This window comes from Calliopsis andreniformis, chromosome 3 (genome assembly GCF_051401765.1).
Source record: "Calliopsis andreniformis isolate RMS-2024a chromosome 3, iyCalAndr_principal, whole genome shotgun sequence".
Classification (NCBI taxonomy): Eukaryota; Metazoa; Arthropoda; class Insecta; order Hymenoptera; family Andrenidae; genus Calliopsis; species Calliopsis andreniformis.
The window spans coordinates 23,273,968-23,296,236 of record NC_135064.1 but is presented as its reverse complement, the minus strand read 5'-3'; the positions used below and the strand labels follow the sequence as shown (position 1 = coordinate 23,296,236).

General features: G+C 41.6%; 2 protein-coding genes across 3 annotated transcripts in view; one reads left to right on the top strand and one right to left on the bottom strand.

Moving 5' to 3' along the window:
* LOC143188620 (ankyrin repeat and SAM domain-containing protein 1A) overlaps window positions 1-13,691 on the bottom strand; it is a 67,878-nt gene extending 54,187 nt beyond the window's left edge. For both annotated transcript variants that reach the window (XM_076392964.1, XM_076392965.1), the window contains exons 1-3: window positions 13,579-13,691; window positions 397-477; window positions 69-225 (exon numbers count right to left, since the gene is read on the bottom strand). In XM_076392964.1, the coding sequence (XP_076249079.1) occupies window positions 69-225; window positions 397-477; window positions 13,579-13,682 (342 nt within the window). In that variant the 5' untranslated portion in view covers window positions 13,683-13,691. The remainder of the gene's footprint in view (window positions 1-68; window positions 226-396; window positions 478-13,578) is intronic.
* A 249-nt stretch (window positions 13,692-13,940) lies between these two features.
* LOC143188621 (transmembrane 7 superfamily member 3) lies at window positions 13,941-19,376 on the top strand. Its single transcript, XM_076392966.1, has 8 exons — window positions 13,941-14,149; window positions 15,306-15,644; window positions 16,168-16,436; window positions 16,847-17,018; window positions 17,087-17,257; window positions 17,692-17,838; window positions 18,753-19,010; window positions 19,177-19,376. The coding sequence occupies exons 1-8, from the start codon at window positions 14,038-14,040 to the stop codon at window positions 19,266-19,268; spliced, it is 1,560 nt and encodes a 519-aa protein (XP_076249081.1). The 5' UTR covers window positions 13,941-14,037; the 3' UTR covers window positions 19,269-19,376.
* The last annotated feature ends 2,893 nt before the right edge of the window (window positions 19,377-22,269 follow it).

Below are 22,269 nucleotides of genomic sequence, written 5' to 3'. Positions count from 1 at the left end.
AATACACTTCCCTCTTTTTCGTCTTTTTTAATTAAAGAGAAAGGAAGAGGAGGTGTAAATTTACTGACCGTAAGATTCACTTTGGGCACCGAGGGTCCTTGGGTAAGAATTAACCGCACGATTTCAGCATTGCCCGCCCAAGCTGCCAAATGAAGCGGCGAAGAGCCTTTAGCGTCGACGACGTTAGTGGAAGCCTCATATTGGAGCAATAACTTCACCACCTCCCTGAGGATAAAAGCGTTTCCTCGAATTACCGTCAGAATGTGCGCGACATCGATTAATCGACGATCGAAAGGTATATTAATGAGGGAACATGGCTGGGACATATCACGATGCGTCCCGCGAAAATGACAATGGTAAAATATGAATCGGATCTTGTTCACGATCTAGACGTACTTGTGTCCATTCAAAGCTGCGTGATGGAGGGCGGAGTATCCACTGGCGTCTTGCACATTAGCCCCCGGACCCCGCCGTAAGCTGAAAAATAAACAACAATAATAATGAGTCAGAGATTGCTCCTCACTTATCTCTGCTTTTTACGTGTTATTCAATGTTTTGCGATTAATGTGTATGTGTGTCGTAAAAGCGGCATGAGGAGCGGAAAAAAGATACGGTATCACAAGTTGAATAATGTCTCGCCATTATATTAATTGCAGGAAGTTAGAAAATATAACTGGATTGTCTCGTTAGGAATTATCAGAGGAATATACATGGTGGGTTGTGAAGCGTGTCACTGAGAGGATGCTTTTAAAATACATATATGGTAAAACGAAATTAATATTATTACCTTTTTAAAAATTTTCTCAGGTTCAACGCTTTCAAATATTGAACTATTCAAATATTCAAATATTCAAATATTCAAATATTCAAATATTCAAATATTCAAATATTCAAATATTCAAATATTCAAATATTCAAATATTCAAATATTCAAATATTCAAATATTCAAATATTCAAATATTCAAATATTCAAATATTCAAATATTTAAATTTTCAAATATTCAAATTTTCAAATACTCAAATTTTCTATAAGCGAATTTTCAAATTTCCCAATATTCACAATTTCTATCTTTCTAATTTCCAAAAAATCAAAGCCTTTATTCATCTCAATTTCCACAAAACAGTTCCCAGATCAGGATCACCTACTTTCGTCCAATAAAAATACTATACTAATAAGAGTAGCTTAGCAATGTAAAAGAAACGAAAGAACTATAAAAATTGGCTAACTATATCCAAGCAGCCACAAACTCCCAACCCGACAAGAGATAAAAAGCGTACAATCCTCTGACCTCTCTACGAAAGAAGACCGCAGACTCACGAGCCCTCCATTTCATCGCGCCAACCTACATCCCCGTCGAGGCCCTCTCAAAGTTCTCTCTCAAAGTGGACCATCATCGCCCCCGCACCACCTCCGCGTACAAGATGCTAATCTAAAGCTTTTCACCTCGACGACCTGCGAATCTCTCAAGAGCCACCCATGCTCGAATCCAGTTCCATGTTATTCGGCGCGAGCCAGCCCCGATCGTCGGATCGCGAGCAAGGGACACAGCGATCATCCAGCGTCGAGGGGGGCCCCATTTCCGCAATTAGGAATTCATGTTTACCAGCGGCGACAAATACCCAGCGGCGGTGCAGAGGCAAAGAGTCGTGTGCAAGGCGACGCAACGCGTCGCGATATCGACTCGAACAGTCGGATGGCACACAATGGGACCCGTGGACAGGAACAGGTTCGCTAATGAAGCTTCCTGCGTCCAACACATGTTCCCATTACGTGCCTTTGTTGCGCCTCGCCCGGGATAAACGTTCTCTGTGTCCCACCCCCTGTAAGTACAGTATAAACGCACCCCCGCGTGCATCCCCTTGGGAGCAGTGACACCTTCCTCCTTGGGAAAGGTTAACACGATTTTTCTTCAGTTTCTTGGTCGAGTGGGTTGACTGTTCGAAGGTGACACGGATAGTTTCTCGTTATTCCGTGGTTTTAAGTGGATTCGATTAGCATGATTTCGGGAAACGAGTCATGGTTGGTACCCTTTGGAGGTTGAGTGGCTTGTGATCAAAGAGATCGGATTGCCCTTGGATTTTAAGGTCTGTCTGGAGGAGCTAATACGGGGTTTGATATGGAGGACAGAGGTGGGTGATGTGGACTGCGATTTGTTTTGGATCAGACTGCAATAATGGATTTAGTAGTAATGGAATAATGAGGGAAGGTCCTAAAATCTTAGCTTCGTTTTTTGATTGATTTTTTTATCATTGATAAAATTTAGAATACTGTAATTAATGATACAAATGTTTCTTAAGAAAAAATAATATGAGAAACACTTTGATTGGATGACACTAGAACAAAGTGTACATCATAAGAACGTATCGAAACACGTACCGGTGTTATCTCCGATAAGTAGGTACTTGTCGCTTATCTAAATGTAGAATTAATCTTACCAGATTATTGAAAGTGTATATAAGTAGGTATGTCTTTTATCTAATTTGAGTAATAGGATCGTAAAACAAACAGTTAACGATTTTAAAACTTTTGAACTAATAAAATGAGTATTTAAAAAAAACTGACTTTGAGGAAATCGTGGGTGGAACACTAAATTCAGGATCACAATTACGCCATTATACCACTAGCAGTACGTGAAAGACAACACTCAATTATCTCATCAGAATGACGAGTTTTAACATACAAGGAACTTCCATTATCTTCTTACGACTGCTCAGACTCGAATAGTTTTAAAAATTAACATAGAAAATTAGGAACTTCAATAGTCTAAATAATCTCCACTATTATACGTTACATAATCATTTTGTAATTCAACATTTTAAAGACAGAATAGGACGGCCAGACAATGAAATTTAAAATAAAAATACAACTGGAATACTAGATCAATTTATATATTGAATACTTTTGCTGTGTGATGTTGCAAAATCGTGAAAAACGACGTAAAAAATGATTCAAAGGAGCACAGTATTTATCTTGTTTGATTAATACACATAATATCTGCCAGCAGGAAGGTACGACGATATTTGCTCAGTTCTCGTACAGTTCTGATACAAGACGACGGACAGTCGCAAAAATATGTATGTTTACTCTCGTCCTTCGAACTGTCACACGCGTAACTGCCTGCGTCGATATTAGAAACGTAACAGCACTCTCTGTCGATATTAAATACCGCGTTTTCCGTCCGTAACGTAGAACACAAACAGAACTCATAACCATCGTATCACAGAACACACAAACAGAACCACGTCAACGATCTCCGTCATATTGACGATTATTTTTCATTATTTCTCCCATTTTTTATTTTCCCTGTGGACGTTTCATCTGCGCGTAAGTCAATTAAACGATTGTCTCACCGTACTGCAAAAACTGTTCATCGGCGATCGCGAAAGTGTTACGTTTTTTGTAAACAATGATCAACAGCACGTTTCTGCGAATGATATCTCTTTATATCGAGCGTTCATTGGAAACTGTTATCTGTAAACAAACGATTGAAACGCTCAGTGTTTTTTAAATCGACAATACACATGTTTTTATGGTATTTCTGGTAAAGTCACATTTTTGGTCACGGATGAAATGAATTACAAAATTGATATTGTAGTTTGTTAATTGATTTAAGGGTGAACAGGTGTGTGTAGAAAGAAAAGGTCAATATTGACGATATTGCCCCTGGAAATCCGATAAGAGGTCCAATCGTATAGGTTTTGTAAATACGAATGATAATATTAACATGATACTTCAATTTCAAAACCTTTTTTTGTATTCTACTAATGAGTACTAAAAGGAACGAACACGTGCCTGCTAAAAAGAAGTGAGTCATCACAGTGTTTGTAAAAAAAAATCGAAAATACGACGCATTCGTATTGCTCCGGCTCAATAACTTGTCGGAACATCACGTTTTTCCTAAGATTCTGTTAATCCCTCATTAAACTATATTAAACAGATGTAACTTTCAGTAAGAAAGGCTAATAATAATCGAAATCCCACTGTATCTCTCAGTTCACATCATTTTCCACATCCCCTTCTATTTCAAAGTCACTATATCACCCCCCCAAAAAAGACCTTTACCACCCCTTGCATACCCAACACCTAGTTCCACAGGAACCCCGAGAAAAACACCGAATGATGCAGTCATTATTGTCACCGTTCGCCTTCCGAACGATTTCGCCGTCATTCCGAGTCGGCGAGGCCCGAAGAAAGCGCAAAACTGGTGGATTTGCCTCGTTAACAGGTCGCGCTGTGAATCGACGCTGAGGTCTGACGGCATCAAAGCATCGCGTTCAGTTTACCCAAAACAATTACGCGAGCCGAAGGCCTTTCTCTGCGGAGCGGGGCAGATCAAAGGGCGGTGGCCGTCATTAAGCAACGACGTCATTAAGCTTTCAGGACACCGGCACTTTAAATCATCGGCGGTCTGGAGCGGCGGCACGCGTGCAGTCGCGGCGGATCGCGCGCGACTCCCGCGTGTTCTACCGCCCCTCGACGAGCCTCTAATCTATTGTAACCGAGATCAAAAACGAGAGAAACTGTCGATTTTAGCGGCGCAAACGTCGGGTCTCTGGTCGCGAGTGAAGTGCAGAGGGGCGGCAGAGAGCTACGACGGGGTAGCGAGAAAAAGAAACGAACGCTCGAGGGTCGCGCGGCGAGTGGCTCGCAACGCTTGGAAGTTCGAGGAGCTTTCGGCCAGAAGAAGAATAGGAAAGAGCTAACGCGCGGAGAGGAGGACGGCACGTGTTGAATTTCCCTCTTTCTCTCCTCGCCATTCTTCCGTCCGTCCCTACGTGTCCCTCTCGAGCGAAAGACCGACTACAAGCGCCCTCTCTCACCCTTCGAGGAACCAGTCGCGCGTATTTGTTTTGCGCGCCCTAACAACGGATATGGGAATGGTTGTCGGCGGCGGCTCTTTTAATCCTTTTAGGATACAATTTTTTTTTACGCTGTTAGAGGAATTATTTTGACAGTTATTAATGTGTGGTTGGAGGCTAAATGAGATTTTGTATGAAATGTGACGTCTTTAAGTAGGACCTAAAGTCTAGGTCACGTATCGTTAGGTCTCGGTTGTGACTGGGTTGGGTTTGGGTTAGATCTGGGTTTTATCTGCCTAATATCTGATGTGTAGGTTATGTCTGGATTATGTCTGGTTAAACCTCTCCTTCTCTCTAATTTTGATCGTGAGTACATCCTCATATAAAAGTGCAACTCATTCCATGTTATAAAATATAACCGAAGTGAACTACACTCCTACGTGATATTTACATGGGCAGTGTACAAGTCTTAAAAATTTATGATCTACATTCGTACCCAAATAACGATAAAAAGAAACCATATCGCATAAAATTCTCAAGAGGAATCTTCCGAGACTAAATCCACGTACACGAATACCCATGAAAATATAAATGCAACATATAGACGCATACAAATGTATACACAAATGCGTCGGAATGGCCACGTCTACGTCCCCCGCGTGTCACGCGCCTCCAGACTAGTTGGGGACATTTGACTCTTCCTTTCTTTCCCACCCCTGGCCACCCTTCTGCAGCCCTAGCTCCGTCCTTCTCCGCCCGTCGCACCCTCGTTCCTCGTTTGCCCCATTCATCGAGTTTATCCGCTTGCCCAAGTTCCTTAATTAAACCCTGAAGATTGTCTGCAAAAAGGACATCGCCCAGTGGCCCTCGACGTCTACGAACATTACGAATCAGACGACGACGGGGGACATGAAAGATACAGATAGGTGGCGAGGGTGGAGGCCCAGAATGAAAGCACGAGTACCGTCTGTCAAGCATCTATAATGGCAGTTTCTTGCAGGCTTTAATCAGGGCACCGAACGATCAACGAGCTAAGTGGCTGGTCATAATTGTGACCCCGTGTTTTTGCCACCCACACCCGGAAGCGGACGCATCGCGAGCTCAAGGGCGACACTGTTGACGAACATTCGTGGGATCTGTTTCGATACGCGTGTTGAGTTTGTAACGTGACGCGGGCCTGTGGTGGAGCAATAATGCGTAACGAGGTTTAAGTGGTGGTTGGTTGGAAGTACAGTGACTCATGAAGTTGAATAGCATGAATGATTATTTGTGAATTTTTTGTGCCTCAATTCTGAGAATTTCTATTTTATTGGTGGACATTAAGAGAAATTGAGAGGAATTGAATTGTCAAAGCTGGAAAGTAGTGGAATACAACCCTTTGCACTTTGTATCCTTTTAAATAACACGGTACTATGCTAGTAGAGGTGAAATTTCGAGTGCAAATGGTTAAATAAAATTTGACAATTAATTCTGTTACTTTTCAATTTGATCACAATTCTAAAAGCACATACGAGTCACTAATAACTGTTCCTCAGTCACTGAACCTGAGATACTGAATGTTCAGCCAGTAAACATAACGAAAAACTCGCATAAAAAGAATCAATAATCTCGACTTGCGGGAAATCGATGCAAGTTGAGTGTCACAGAGTCGTCGATAAACAATAACAGTAGCATTTAAAGAAAATTTGCAGGAGAGCCCCGAGTCATTGAATTACGCGGTTTCCCCCAGTACTCGACGGTCAGAGGCGCAATAAAATGTCGAGGGATAAGAGAACTTCTATCTAGCCCTCGGTTCTAGGGAGCTGAGTGCTCAGTACGAACGCGCCCTTACGCCGGAGGCAAATGGGAGAGGAAAACTGAGCGCATTGGTCGAGGGTGGCCCTCAGAGAAGGAAAAAAGGGACGAGCCATAGAGCGATGCTGAGAAAAAAGGAAGCGAGTAAAGAAAACGATACAAATTGAGAGAGGTAGAAAGGGTCGGCTGGGGAACTAATAAAGAGCGAGTAGGAGAAATAGGTAAACTGAAATTAAAAATAAAAATAAAATTGAGAGAGGGAAAGATAGAAGAAATCGAAAGAACAGAGGGAGGAAAAACGAGAGACGTACCAAGCAGACGGGGGAAATAAAACAGAAAGGGTAGAATCGTAGGGCAAGCTGAAGGGTAGATCAAGAAGGGTAAGAACAAAAAGAGGGAAAGAGGCGGGAAACAGGAGGCGAGGAAGCGAAGTAATTAGTGAGGAACGGAAAGAGGGGAAAGCACAAGAACAAGAGAGCATGGAGGCGCGCGTGAAACGATCAGACCAAGAGAAAACAAAAGAAAGCAGAAGAAAAGGGAGTGGAGGTAAGCGAGGGTGATTTGGAGCGATCAAAAGAACGAGGAGAAAGAAAACAGCAAGTTGGACGAGGACACGAGCGAGACGGGACAATCGAAAAGGAATAACAAGGGAAACGAAAATGGTGTGTGTATGTGTGATAGGAGGGAGAGGGCTAGAGAGGAATAGACAAGAATCAAATGACATCAAGGGTGTATACGTGCGAGGGGTGTTAAGGCTGGGATCGATAAATTCCTCCGTGGAAGAAGAGAGCCACGATACGTGCTGATGCCGCGTAAAATGTCCTTCCTCGCAAACACTCGAAATGTCACTCGAGAAAGGTGACAGAAAAAAAGCGTAGACTCTCTCACCGTTGCACTTTATGCAGTTTCGCGCCCCTCGAAAGGAGAAAAGGCCGCCTCTCGAACCAGAGGATCGGCCATCGATCCGTCTACCATCGAACAGAGTGAACGCGAACGTTCATGCTAGAATGCTTTGCCGTCGGCTAATTATCCCCTCGTCGATCGTTTAACGCATCGATTCTTTCTTCCGGAACAACGGAGATCGAACAAAACATTACGGCGATATCGGTCGAGTGTAATAGAATCGTTGTAGAGGACACATAAGTTTCGAATTCGACGCGGTTTTACAAGCAAGATGCATTGCGCAGTTCCACTGGAACTTCGAACAAAGAAACAGAACGATAACGATAGGATTAGTTTCGAATTTCGCGCCACTTGGGATCTTCAATATTTTCAATTGTCAAGTATTCAGGTATCTCGATATTTCAAGTATCAAGCTTTTGAATTTTTAAATATTCAAATATATCTATTAATTGTGTAAACGTTGATTTTTCAACCACTTCAGTACTTGAATTTTTAAGGTTTCAGAAGCTTCGAATCTGAAAACCTCTAAATATTCAAATTTTCAAATTTTTAAATTTTCAAATTCTCAAATTTTCAAATTTAAAAAATGTACTAATTACTTAACTTTCAACTTTACAACCCTTCTACTATTTAAATTTTCAAATCTTTTTATCCGTCCAGCTCTTGTAGGAATTAAACTCCTCAAAGAAAATCTCTCTTCCTAGCGAATAAATAAGTACTCTCACCTCCCAAACCCAAAAACGGCACCTATATCACAGCTATCTACCTAAACTCCAAACCCTAAAACTACAAGACCCTGACCCACCCCCATGAAACATCAATGCCCTCCTCAAAATAAAACCCTAAATTCGCTACTGCCTCTCAGCAAACCACAGTCAAACCTCTCGAAATCTCGAGGCCCGAATGAATAAGAAAGATTCCCCGACGTCTTGAAAGTTTCAAGGCAACGAAACCCTCGCGGCCACTAGAGATCAAAGGGAGTCCCGGATCCAGCAGACAGCCAATGACGTTAAACGTTCGAATTCGCGGGAGAGGCCAAAGCGTCCTGGGGCAACGTTTCCAGGGTGGCGGGAGCCCTTTCGTTGCCCGGGGGCCGTGATTAAAATTATTGCCCGACCCAAAGTCAACACGCAGCGCAAACAAAGGATAAACACATTCGCGGGCGGCGGTACACGGGAGAAGTGGCGCGTCCCTGTCCGCGATTAGCATCGCAAAAATATTTCTCGTCTCCCCCGCGCCGTGTCGCTCGCGTCGTTTCGCGGACCGAGACTCGCGTTTTATATTGCTTCTCCTGTGATCGCTCACGTCGAGATGCTGATGGCGAGGGAGGGGGGATGACACGCGGCAGCGAGACGAGCAGAGACCACGGGAGGGCGAGTAAAAAGCTTTCGAGGAAAAGTTGCCCACGGCGGGCTTTGTAGTTACGAGCGAGTTGCGCGGCTGGTGACGAGCAACAGACAATTTGTTATCTGAGGAGGGATCGACTTGAGACACCTTGCCACCACCCCTTCTACCGAGGGAATACTTTTTGCTATTTACGTACAACGATACACTGTCTACCAGTGTGTCTGGATACTTAGATATGGAGGAATAGTATTTGTATTTTGTTACTTAAGTTTTGGTGATCTGACGATACTTTGAAATACTATTTATATTAATACTACTGTAAAGGAAGCACGATAAAACTCTGGTGCTAGGTAAAAATCCTATTGTTTTGTAACACTGTGTAGAGTATAGGCTCTCAATATCATGTACCTACTGACTGTAATGACTGGCAGGGATTCGAAGTTAAAAGAAAAAGATTTTTTAATTCATTTTTATATTAATTCTATATTCTATAGAGCTCTTCTTTCTTTAATATCTATCACAATAATCTTTACTCAGATCATTCATAGTTGCCTACTCGTTCAGTGCGAATAATGACATTTAAAGAGCAAATTTTTGCAACATAGTGCAGCAGATGCGCAATATGTAAATTGCAATAATGAACTCCGTCCACGCTCGAAGACCCACAGAAAGTCCTTGTCTAGATTCGTCGGCTAACCACGTGCATAATTATTATGACACCGCTAGTCGACGCAATAGACGCGTTCCCTTCTATGTCGGTAATTGGTGGTTTTCACCTCATCTGCTTTCACCGAACGGTGGGGGACGCGTCTTGCCCTCCTTCGTCTCTTTCCACTCGCGAGGAGACCTCCCTCCTCCGTCTCTACTCGAGTCTGATTGTGAGGCTCTCTTTCTCTCCGAAGGTTTTTTGCTCCTGAACGACAATCGGCGTTAAAGTGCGTGAACGCACTCGAAGCACGCGCGACCGCTTGTACACAAGCACCACGCACCTCCTCTCTCGAAAACAAACGCAGCGGGGCCCTCGCGGCCCGCCATGGCGTGACTTAATTAATGGGAAGCGCGAGAAGCGTCGACAGAGTCGCCTTTGTCGAGAAGTTCGCGGGACTGGGTCAATAAAGACGCCACATGATTGCTCCTCGCCAAGTAATAGATTAGTGAAATGTGCTTTCGAAGATTCGAATAGGAGAATAGCATGCACTCAGTTTCTCCTGATTACCAATTTATATATGCACCTAAATCACTTTAATATCTTAGGTGTCACGTCTCTCATATACGATAACAATTTTTAGATAACTCTAAATATGTTATAGAGGGTGAGCCATTATAGAAGAGGAGCAATACAAGATGAATACAAAAACGAATTAAATTCAATCTTTTCGGAGTTAGAATCACTCCCCACATGATAAAGCTTTATGATACTAAAAAAATGTTTTCTTGATTTAGTGTGTCATTCAAAATGTTGCAGAAAAAGCTATTTGCTGATCTACTACATAATCTGTTGATTAATATATTAAACAAGATTTATAAAACACCTTATAAATCTTTATTATTTAAGATCGAGAAGAATGTGAATCTTGGCGTACGTTTTTATGAGATTTTCTATCGATCCAGAACGATCGATAATCAAGATATAATCGAAAATATACTAGTTGGATTTGCTGCCGATCTTCCTATGAATCCGTTCGAATTTACGCCTCGATTGACTCGAGTTTCATGACTCGAATAGCGAGTCGTTTGACGCGATCATCTCTCCGAGAATTGATCTGTAAATTACGCGGGCTGCGTGGAACTTGTTACGTGCACGTGTGTGCAGCGGTTGAACGACGTGGTTTAGGGGTGATAGCGACGGCGCTGCTAAACTATGCTAATTCGCGTAAACGGATGACTAACTTATTATGGAGCGTAACTGCTTTTTGCTACGGAATGAGAGGAAACGTAGAAACTACTGTTCTTGGACTGTTCGAGTGTTGTACATAGAAATGAATAGGAATTCCAATGATGCGATTCATGAGGAGGAAGAGTAGTTAACTGTTCGTGACATATCAATCTTGCTTTAGAGAAGGAAGAATAAGAGACAAATAAAAATGAGAAAGAAATAAAAACAGTAAAAAATTAGCGTTTTTAAATAGCTCTTAGCAGAAATCTATAATTTTGTATGTATTATAATTTAACTTCTTTCTTAAAAATATGGAGCCTGATCAATGGAGTCAAGAAAGTTGATTCTACTGTAATTTCCACATGGCCCAAGGCTAAGGACAAAAATATTACGTGGATTTAGTCATGTCACCTTTTCGACTACGATCTATCTCTATCTCGTCCGAGGTTTATCATTGACCCTCGAAAATAAATAGCTACCGACCAAATGAACCCTCCATTTTATCTGGCCCTCCATAAATAGAAAACAGCACTACTCCGATAAGTCTAGAAAACGTTCCAGACGCGCACGTTCCTCCATCAATATGAGGAGTCGAAAAACATCCAGAATATGGCAATAACATATAAAAATCACGTAGTTCACGATTCTGTTACAAATATTTTATGTTATGACGTATTATTACAATAGGTACATTTGCATTGAACATGGTGAGGAATACATATGTGGAAACATGAGTGAATGTTTTCGGTCTTATTCATACATATTTGAATAATGAAAAAATATTCAGGCTATTTTTGATACTTCTTTGTATTATTCATTAGCCATAAAGAAATTTTCAGTAAAACCTATGATCACGTTAAAATAAGAGACATTAAATTTACAGACGAATATAAAATAACTAGCAATGTTCTGCATTATCTGTTCACAACGTGTTATCAAAGCACTAAATAATGTACAATAATAAAAAAATTCTGTTTTTCCAGATTTCTATTGTTTTCACACCGACACGAAAGACCTCTGTGTTTCTACTTGTAAATAGCACCTCTGTGTATCATCACAAAGTATCTTGAATAAAACAATTGAGTCAAATGTAGACGAATCTCGATAATTGTTGACAATAGAATTGCGTGTAGTATCGATGCATCCTTGGTGCATCGTCACACGGTTTGCGAGCACAGGATGATTCATGGTCACGGTGAAATCATGAATAATCACTGAACGCGCGAACGTATACGGGTACATTATTCTGCTGCATAGATATTCAGAGCAGAGTCGATTATGCAGGGAAAATTACTCTCGACGCGTTTATTTTCATCTAGGAATCTGTATTATACAGGGTGAACTGTTTAAAATGATCAACTTCATGTGTCGAATGTTAGTAGACCGATTCCAATGTTTTTATTTTGAATAATACCGTTCATCGCGTGATGAAGAAGTAACATAACCTATGATTAATGTTACTAAATCACAGGTCAGCTATTAATTCGATTGAAAATGCGTTTATATTAAAGTACAATGTTCTTTTTGCTGCGTTTACCATTAATCAAAAAATATGTTGCGCTGTGATACAAACGTACCATTAAATAGTAACATAACCTATGTCTGATTCTGAGTTCTTTAGTGATCAGTGGTTGGTTCAATTGGAAATGCATTTACGTATATTGAAGCACAAGGTGTTTTTTGAACCGAGTATACTGTCGACTAAAAAATATATTGTACACTAATACAAATACATCCCTGAATAGTAACATAACTTGTGTTTAATTCTATGGGTTCTTTGCAGGCCTGTGGTTGGTTCAATTGGAAATGCATTTATATTAAAGCGCAAGGTATTTTATGGACTGAGTGTACACCGACCAAAAAATACACTGCACGTTGCTAAATAGTAACGTAATCTGTGATTAGTTCTACAGGTTTTCTGCGGGCCTGCAGTTGGTCAAATTAGAAATGCATTCACGTTAGCAAAAACTCTTGCAGCTAAGAGTGGACTACCCAAAAACGCCACAGCGTATACCAAGCAAAATCCATTTGCTTCCTATAGTTTCAAGCCATAGCAAACCTAGCACCGATTTCATATACAGGGAACGCTACATTCGAAATAAATGAAACGATATGAGACACCCAGTAGACACTACTAAACACCGTACACAAACCAGCACCGTGCGCGATTTCGTTCCAAACCGCGTCAGCAGTTTACGCAAGAAAATGCACCGTGAATCCCATCACCGATCGCGAGTAAAACGCGTATCTACGAAATAACATGTCCTACGAAGAAAACAAGAACCCTACTCACAGGCTATTCCCAGTAAAACAAAACGACTGGTAAAAAATCAGTGCAGTTTGTCACACTTGGGCCTGATTCCCTCGCTTAATTAACATTCGAAAAGACACGGAAGACAGCCAGTTCCCGGGCTATTTACCGTGGCAACAGCAGACACGCATCCCCGAGAACCGCTCGCGGATCGTCGAATTAAGAGGAAAAATGCGGCGATCAATCGAGCGTGGGTAATCCACGGGTACCGGTGCGACGTAACGACTCGTTTGAAACAGTTTTCGGGTCTAAACACAGTTAGTCGTGCCCGATCGGCGCGAACGCGGAAGCGGCCGTGCAAACGAAAGAAAACAATCGTAACGACACTCTCGAAGCTTGCTCTGATCATCGGGACACGAACGATCGGACGGGAACGTGACACCCAACACTGATCGCGCGTCACGATAGACAGGGGATTAACGTTACAAAACAAGCAGGGCAGAGAGTCGTAATTGAGCTAAACACCGTCTGTGATAAAGGCGAAACGGGACGGCGTAGCGGCGAAGGAAAGGAGTAAAAGCAACGTCTAGTGACGGTGACACCCACCTTGCCAGTGGACCACTCCTCTTCGCTCGCTGACCCAAAATCTTCTCGACCACGGTGACATTTCCGCTCCTCGCTGCCTCGAGCAGCTCCTGGTCCTTCCCCATGGCCCATTTACACCGCAATCGAGGCCTGGTCTTCACCTGCACACTTGTCAATTTCTGTTTTTACTACGATTACTCGCGTTTCATTGATCCAGCGTGGCCATCTTGGGGCCGACTGCGTCGCCACCTCGCGGTCACTTCGCGAACGTGCGCACGCGCGACAAGGAGAGAGATAGTTCGAACGATGTTTACTGGGCGAGCGCGAGCGAGACAGAGCGAGGACGGCCGAGGGACTGCGATGTGTACCGCGCTCAGGCATCTAGCCGACTGTCAAGTGCCAGCTGTTGCGCCGTACTGATTTTCCGTAGGTTCCCGTTGCCTCTCGACTTCGCTAGCAATTTAATCGAATAAGTGTGTCATGCGGTTCATGGATGTGAGTCGTGGACTCGTCGCTGAGTCACTTATCGTTCTGTTGCTCGCCGGCGCCGGCCTGGCTGTGCTGAAAAATCCGAAAATCGAGGCCCTCGACGGTGAGCACATAACCTCAAACTGAGATCGCCTTTCGGGGGTTCCCTTGTTTTTCTTTTTTTCTTTCTTTTGTCTCTTCTGAACTGACCCCGTTGATTGAGTCAACGGTTGTCTGTGAATTCAATTTAATCGACTTCTGTGATACATGTGACTCGTGTCGTAATTGATAAGAAATTTGATATTCAGAACGTTGTGAGGACGTTTTTTCTGTGTCCTCTGGTGTCTCTTGTTTTGTTTATATGAATGTATAGGGTGACCTTAAAGTGTGGGTATGGTCTGTTGATTGCATTGGTGAAGGAATCTTTTTTTAGGGTTTTGAGGGATGGTGTTTTTGTGTGATGAACCTTCTGAGCTTTCAAGAAAATAATCATTACATACGATTAAATTGTAAGGTTTGTCTTGAAATATTGGACTGAAGATATTTCTAAAATCTAGTGATCCTATAGAATTTGTAGTCTATCGGATACTTAAAGATGCAGTCTATCGGATCATAAAAATTACAGAAATTTTTATTTTTCTTGCCAACTAGAATGAAATAATGTCATGAACTTCATTCAAGCCTTACGAAATGTTACTAAAAATTGCAATTCACAAATATATGATCAGCAGAGTTACATTTATATACCACATTATTAAATGTACACTTAGTAGATTATGTTAATGCTATCGCCAAATATTATGTTTTACCAAAATTTATTACCTTATGGAAAAATCAAGTGTAAAGGAAAATTTGAATAAATGCAGTCTTATTGAAAGATACTTTATTATATATCTTCGTCAGTTGCTTCAATCATCTATTACAATCATTAAATGCATACTTCATCAACTTCATATAAACAACGTTCTACGCAATATGTGCTCAGACATTTTGATAAACACTGAATTCATCAACAAAGGTGATAAAGCCTTTGCGTGTCTTAGGAAAACAGCACCGATAACATTAATATAAATGATATACACGCAACTACTCACTACTTTCATAATCCTCCACCAACCTTCCTGGTTTTTCAAATAACAATAAAACTGAGAACCTAATTGTGATTTGTGTCTTCATAAAAAATATAGAGTTGAATCGAATGAAATGTAACAAAATCCTCAGAATTTACTTTAAATGAACTTCTTATCGAATATAAGAATAACTTGTAATACATTTTACAGATGGCAGTGTATTAAAGGTGCCTTTAACTAATGTTGGCATGGGCGATGCATACATCCAACAAATATCTATAGCCCCCAGTAGTAACATAACTTTTAACGTAACAAACGTGTCTTCCACAAGCTCATTCACTATTATTCAAGTTCACACGTATCAGTACAATGTCACGCTATCATACGATAAAGAACATCTCCATAAAGTGTCGAATAAAAGCGTGTTCGGATCGAATATTGGCCTCTACCTTAAGAATAATTTGCAAGTAGTAACACCGATGTATTTAAAAAATGATAATGTCCATCGTGTTCATGCTCTGATTGCTGCGATCCCATATGGTCCTAACGGTGAGTATTTACGATATTTCACTCGCACTAATGTATCTACACTAATTCCAAATAAAATCTTTTGATACATGCTCGAAGCTGATTGCAAGCGTCATTAAAATCCCAATAATTCAAAAGCAATCATAGCTATGCAACCTATTTAGCTTCGAACAAAAGAAATTCCAATACTAAACGTCGCGATGCAAAATTTACTGCTTGAAACAGTTGACATTCCAATGCAGCGTGCTACGTACACAGTGATGCAATGGCTGCGTGTTGCAAGTAGCTCGTACCTATGAACAATATCTTTTTGATTAAAACTAACGATGCAGCAACTCCAATTAGTATGCGCTACATCGTTGCCCATTTATGGTGGCCTTGATGTAACATAGTAGAAGATAAAGTGAGGATACTGTTCCGCCCACTACACTATATATCCACAAAAAATTATAATTTACCATAATAGTCATTGCATCGCTACATTCTCGATACAAAATTCTGCAATACTCTGATTTCGTCCATTAGTTCATTGTTCTCTTCGCAGCACCCATACCGGGTGGATGTAACATGGAATTCAATACCGAAATCGCACCGTACGCGAACGTGTTCCTAAAGAATGTGATGGTGGTAGTCGACGTGCAGCCATCATCTGTACCACTGTCCCACAATGTGAAGCCTGTCTGCGATAAAAATCCAGTGGAACACGAAATATACCAAATGTATTTAAGCGAGCAGGACTTCTCGCTTGAAAGCTACTTCGTAGGCATCGTGAATATGTTGACAGTGGATGATATTAAACAGAACGGTCGAAAGGTACTTTAGCTCACTTTAGCTCTTCATCTAAAGTAAATGTCCTAATACTTGGACGCTTAAGGTATCAAATGTCCCAATGGACAACCTTTTTAGAAATTGTTATACACGTCTCTACTCTTGAATTGTGCACCAATAGTTGAATGTACTATTTTATTGTACCATTTTTTGTTCTTTGATTAGGAACATTAGAATTCAAGCTTAAAATTAAATAAAATTAGCTTTAGTGTTTAGGTACTAGGACGCGATCGGCTATTGGGACATTTACCTTATTTTAGAAAATAGCGACCCTGTGTGCAGTCACATAAAAATAATAGAAAATATCTCTGATTATGTAATATTTCTTGAAAGATCCACTAATAAAGTCAAAATTTTACGGCCTTACTGGTAACAAAAAAATGCCTCCTGATTAGATATTGAACTCGGACTTATTCTCATCGATGAGACGGGTGTTCAGTGCATACACAGGAATTGGATCGGTTTACGTTGCAGTAGCGACATACAACGACTACTCGGCAGCTTATGTTCCAGGTTTCTCCTACGCCTGCAGTCCTGTGCTTTACCCTGAGTCGTGTGACATCCTAAGTATGTTTCAATTTCGCCACCACCTTGACGCTAATACAACACTTCCTTCACTTAGTTTCTCGTTCTAGCTAGTACCTTCCAGAAATTCGTTTGTGCCGGATGCTTCTTCTTGGGATTACTGTCGGTGCTCCTAGGGAAGTACCTTCTTAAAGGCGACATGATGATAACGGTGCTATTCACTGGTACCATATTCGGATATACTTTAGCAGTCGCTTCAACCAAAGAATACGACTCGGGATGTAAGTGTCCAATAAAAGTAGACTATTGACTATTTTAATGCATTGTCTACTGTAAAAAGAGAGAACAACAGCAGTTCAGACGATGTGGGAAATTACTGAATCCATGAAAAAATCGCATCCTCTAAACTTGTAGAGGAAAAAATGATATAGAGGGAGCATTTGCAATTTTTTCTGAAAAAAAACTTGTGCAAGATCAACGTAAATAAAAGCAAGGCGACTCTGTCCACAAGTTGTCAAATTAAATTAGTAGGACTGATGGAATTAGTATGTTTATACGGACACACACCACTACTGTACAAATTTAGTTTTGATAAGTTGATAGGACTGATCTTATACAAATTATCCTCAAAAAAGTAGATCGAAGCAAGGAAATGCTCCCTCTATAAATCTGAATTAATTATAACTGGAGCTCCGTTAATTTCTGTCCCTTTCAGCTAACATCGCGATCGGCCTGGGCATAGGTGTCCTTCTCTCGGTGGCCTGGATGGCCATCTTCATCAGCTGCTCGGCGGTAGCATCGTTAACGTTCGCCAGCAATCTGGGATTCTTCATTATCTGCGTCATCTACTTCTGCTCTCCAGGTACTATTGGTGTCCTACAAAAAGTCCTGGAAAACATTGCCCTTGATGCTATTCAGGAGACTTCTCATGGGGCATGTATAGTACACGCTACACAGGAAAACGCGTGGAAAGCGATCGTGGACATAAAGCATTCTGTATTCGCGGTTCGACGAGAGATTGCGAGAGGGGGGTTGTAGCAAATTATAGGAAAATAATGAAAGCCGGCTTAAAAGCAAAGAGTAGTAAACGCGAAAAGAAAAGGGAGAGGGAGACAGCTCACCGCCCCGAATCGAAGTTAGTTCGAGTTTGGCGAAGGGATGAGGCATACAGTCAGAGTCTCCCCCCTGTAGCTTTTATCAATGTTGCCCGCTCATGTGGAAACTTCGGCTGCCGAATCCCCTCGTGCAGCGGCGGGCATTCGCGTTGCTTCCTACCTTTCTCACCCATAGCGCGGCACAACCACCCTCCACGCCGCCCTCGCAGGCACACGCACACGCGTACGTGCGCGCGAAAAATCGTCGGCCGCGTGCAGACAGCCCCGTCCCTGCTAGGACTCCCACGAAGCGGGTCTAACCAGCTTGGAAGATTCACATTTACCTAATTGTGTCCCCCGTATTTATTTTGCGCTGGGACCTATTTAGATTACACGGTCTATGCATGCGTAACTGCATCGAGTATCGGCTGATCTACCCTGGACCAACAGATGATCGTAAGTACCCCAGTACACCCTCTGCTTGTACTCTGCCTCGTGTTTCGACACGAATCGACCTCTCGTGGGCTACAGTCGGCTGTGATTGAAATAGAAAGGGTGAAGGAGGAAAGCTGCATGTTGGAGGCTTGAGTTATGGGTTTTCTTCGTCTTGCTTGAATTAAGGATGTGGAATTTTTTGGCATCATGCAAATCTCGATGGAGTATCTTTTTTTTTTTGTTGCAGATACTTTCACGATTCTAGGGCACGATTGGGTCTTCTGGTTGCTGTTCTGTGCTGTGATTATCTTGTCCTTAAGTTTTGTAGTTTGTTCGGTTGTTATCGAGCCCATGACGTGTGCCATATATTCATCCTACATGATGGTGCTGTCGATAGACTACCTTACTGGATCGTCTCTGAAATACATTGTTATAAATATGATAAGGAGAGTTACTGTGGAAGACTATGAAAAGGCTATTATCAACTCTCCTATGCAGACCAAAGGTACTGTTTTCGTTCCATTGATGAAGTTACCCTAGTTTGACTCCCACGATGAGTTAATCTAAAAGATAGATAAATTAAGAAGTTTCACTTATAGGAGTCTCTTGTACTTGCCGCCTTTGAAGAATTTTCTATCGATGCTGTTTTTAAACTAATTTTATATTTTCAGATGTATGTCTAATCGTTTTATGGACAATCTTGGCGCTCTATCGGTTCGTGAAGCAATGGGTGGCAACAAGCACACCTTACATACCATTATAAGTTAACAATAGTGAGGATTATTAATTAGTACTTATTGTTCCAGTATATATTTTATTTTATATTTATTATTATATGAAAATAAAAAGTGATAAGTAATAGATTTTGTAATCAGGTGTCTTTCTTTATATATTCCTGTGAAAACAGTTAATTGGTATCGGTTATTTTTTAACACATACAGATGTATCAGGGAGGGATAGTAGGATCGTGATATTATGAACGAATGCATATAATTTTGCATTGTCATTAAAATGAAATAACATTTATTGAATCGAGACAGTGACACCTAACAGTGGTTTTCTATATATATCCTACTACTTACAATCTTAAAGGTAATCACAGCAACAATATTATCTCCATTATTCACAACACTTACGTAGATTACTGTCGCAATAATATATTATATTCTCGTTAATAAATTTGTTTAATACTCATACACTGTATTCGTTATTTTAAGTGTTATTGTTACAGATAATAAGAAAACTGCGTAACCACTTCCGCGTCACGGGTCGATCCATTTAAAAAAATTCGATCGCTTCCTAGCAACCCTATACCTCTTCCAAATTGATCGTGTATAAATCACCACCAACGAAACGGAATTCATTAATTTTTCTATTACATATTCAACGATATTAAAAAACTCACGGTCTCCTGACAAATCAAACAAACACGATAACAATGTTCTAATCGGGAACACAATAGGAACAAATATCCTTTTAAATCTGTAAAGCCCTGTATATACTTACAGACACTGTCTGCAGACAATCTGTATGCATTGCCCGCCGAAAATCCACAGACATCCACAGCATCCACAGACCTATCTGCAGGCAATGTCTTAATGCGTCCAGAGCTTAAACTTTCGACAACGACATCAACGAGGAAGTGGTACCATACGAATCTGAATGAATTGTACGATCAAAATCGATGCCGAGATCACCCCGACGCTCGAGAGAGCTCAGCCAATGGCACTCGTGTCCGCGAAAGCTTCTCCCCTGGCGCATTCTCTCCGTTTCCTTTCCAAAAATAGAAATCTCCTAATGTACACTCCCCGTTCACCGTGTGTTCCTGTATATGTCCAAACCAAATCGCGTGTACAAGTATCGTGGACCGTCCTCTTCCTCTGCGACAACACCAGAAGCATACCTACATCGCGAGCGCTTTGTTCATCGATCAACCCCATCGAGTGTCGGTGAATCGTCACATCTCGTTCATCCACGCCGATTTCACGCGACCTTCTCGACAGACGCGCGCGTCTCCCAACCGGAAGTCCTCGAGGTGTGCCTTTGCACAAGCTTTGGAGAGAGATCGATAGAAACAAGTTGCTGCGTGTAACATTCATATACATATGGATGCTGATGAGGGTTTCGATCGAGAAAAGAACACGAACTGTCTCGGAACAGCGAAGACTGGGGGGCGAGGAGGGAAGAGGGTGGGGCGGAAGTGGAGTCACCGGTTGAAACGTGCCTCTTCCCATCAGGTACGAACACCAGCGGCAAAGTTTAATCGACTAGCGAGAAGCACGGGGCGCGAGTAAACGAACGAAAGAGGAAAACAGAGGGAGATGAGTCGTCGTGGTCGTCAGGGCTCGAGGAGGGCACGCGCGGCGTCAAACGACGGGAATCTCGAGCGATTTCTCGCGGTCGCGCGCCCTTCCGTCACCTCCGACGGACCAGCCTCTCGCTCTCTCCCCTTTCCCTTCCCATTGCCGCGCTAACGCGATTAATTACAAGTTTTATATCGCGCGGAAAGCCTTGTCTGAGGTAGTGCATGTATATCGAATTACCCTGTACCGTGGTTTTCCCACTTTCGTGGCACTCGGGTTCGCTCGTGCTCCGCGCCGCTGGAAATTCAAGTTTCGCGGGGACCCAAAGACAAACACCCAGCTTACGCCAGGGTTCGAGTGTTCTCGTCGACGCGTCGCGGGAAAATTATTTTTCGAGCGGCGAGATCGTCGATGGGCCGCCGGGAGAAGGAAGTGGGAAGTTCAAGTGCTCGGAGCGAAGGCAAATCGTTTATCAATTTATAAAAAGGGCGATAAAGTACTTAGTCGAGAGGCCGGGATCGTGGCTCGTTCAATTAATTGGGCGTCACGTGAACGAAAAAGTGGAGAGGCGTTTAAAATGTAGAATTGAAAACAGTCAAGTCTGACGTTTCTTCGAAAATCTCGAGATAACCTTGAGTGACCTTGCGACTTTAAACTTATGGTTATCTTGATACGATTTTCGTCGTAAGTTTTATGTGACGTTGTACGTGGTAACATGTTTTTAATATGACCTCTGATGGTCTTGAATATGACCTTGTAGTGGCCTTCAGCTGAGTTTAAGGAATCTCGAAGGTGCTTTGAGCACTTAAACACAAATGTTACATCTTTTACTTCACGTCTACGTAAAAAAAAGTATCTTTCATAGAATTTGAAAACTCAATCAGTAATAAAATATTAATACGTGTATCTAGTCTTTCAACTCGTTAGTTGTTATTGATATCCATGGGTATTTAATTGATCAACTTAGACTGTGGTATATCTGTGGTCATATAACGAAGTAACAGAAGTTAGACATCTAAAAAGACTGAGTTTATACCTTAATTAAATTCTATAAAATACAATTTGTATTTTCAACAGACGGAGGAAACAGAAACTTTTCTATCAAAAACGAAGACTAATAAACATAAGTCGAGGACCAAAATTTGAGTTAATATCTATATGATATATAGAGATATGATCCAGAAATGTCACTGTAAAATTTCCCCATAATTTCATTTGCAAACTACATAAATTAATCTATACACTACAGTCCAAGAACCAACTTTTCTAGTACAACCCATAAATATCAATGAAATCTTATGAAATCTTGAAACAATTTCAGTCTACTGCTCAATTAAAAAATTGGTCCACAAGAAATTCCCATATCCACGGCATGACTCGACGATCTCAGTGCCCAATTAACGCGAACAAACTTAGATGTTCGTCACACTTTTGCAAGCCCCCGACCCGTCACATCGTTCC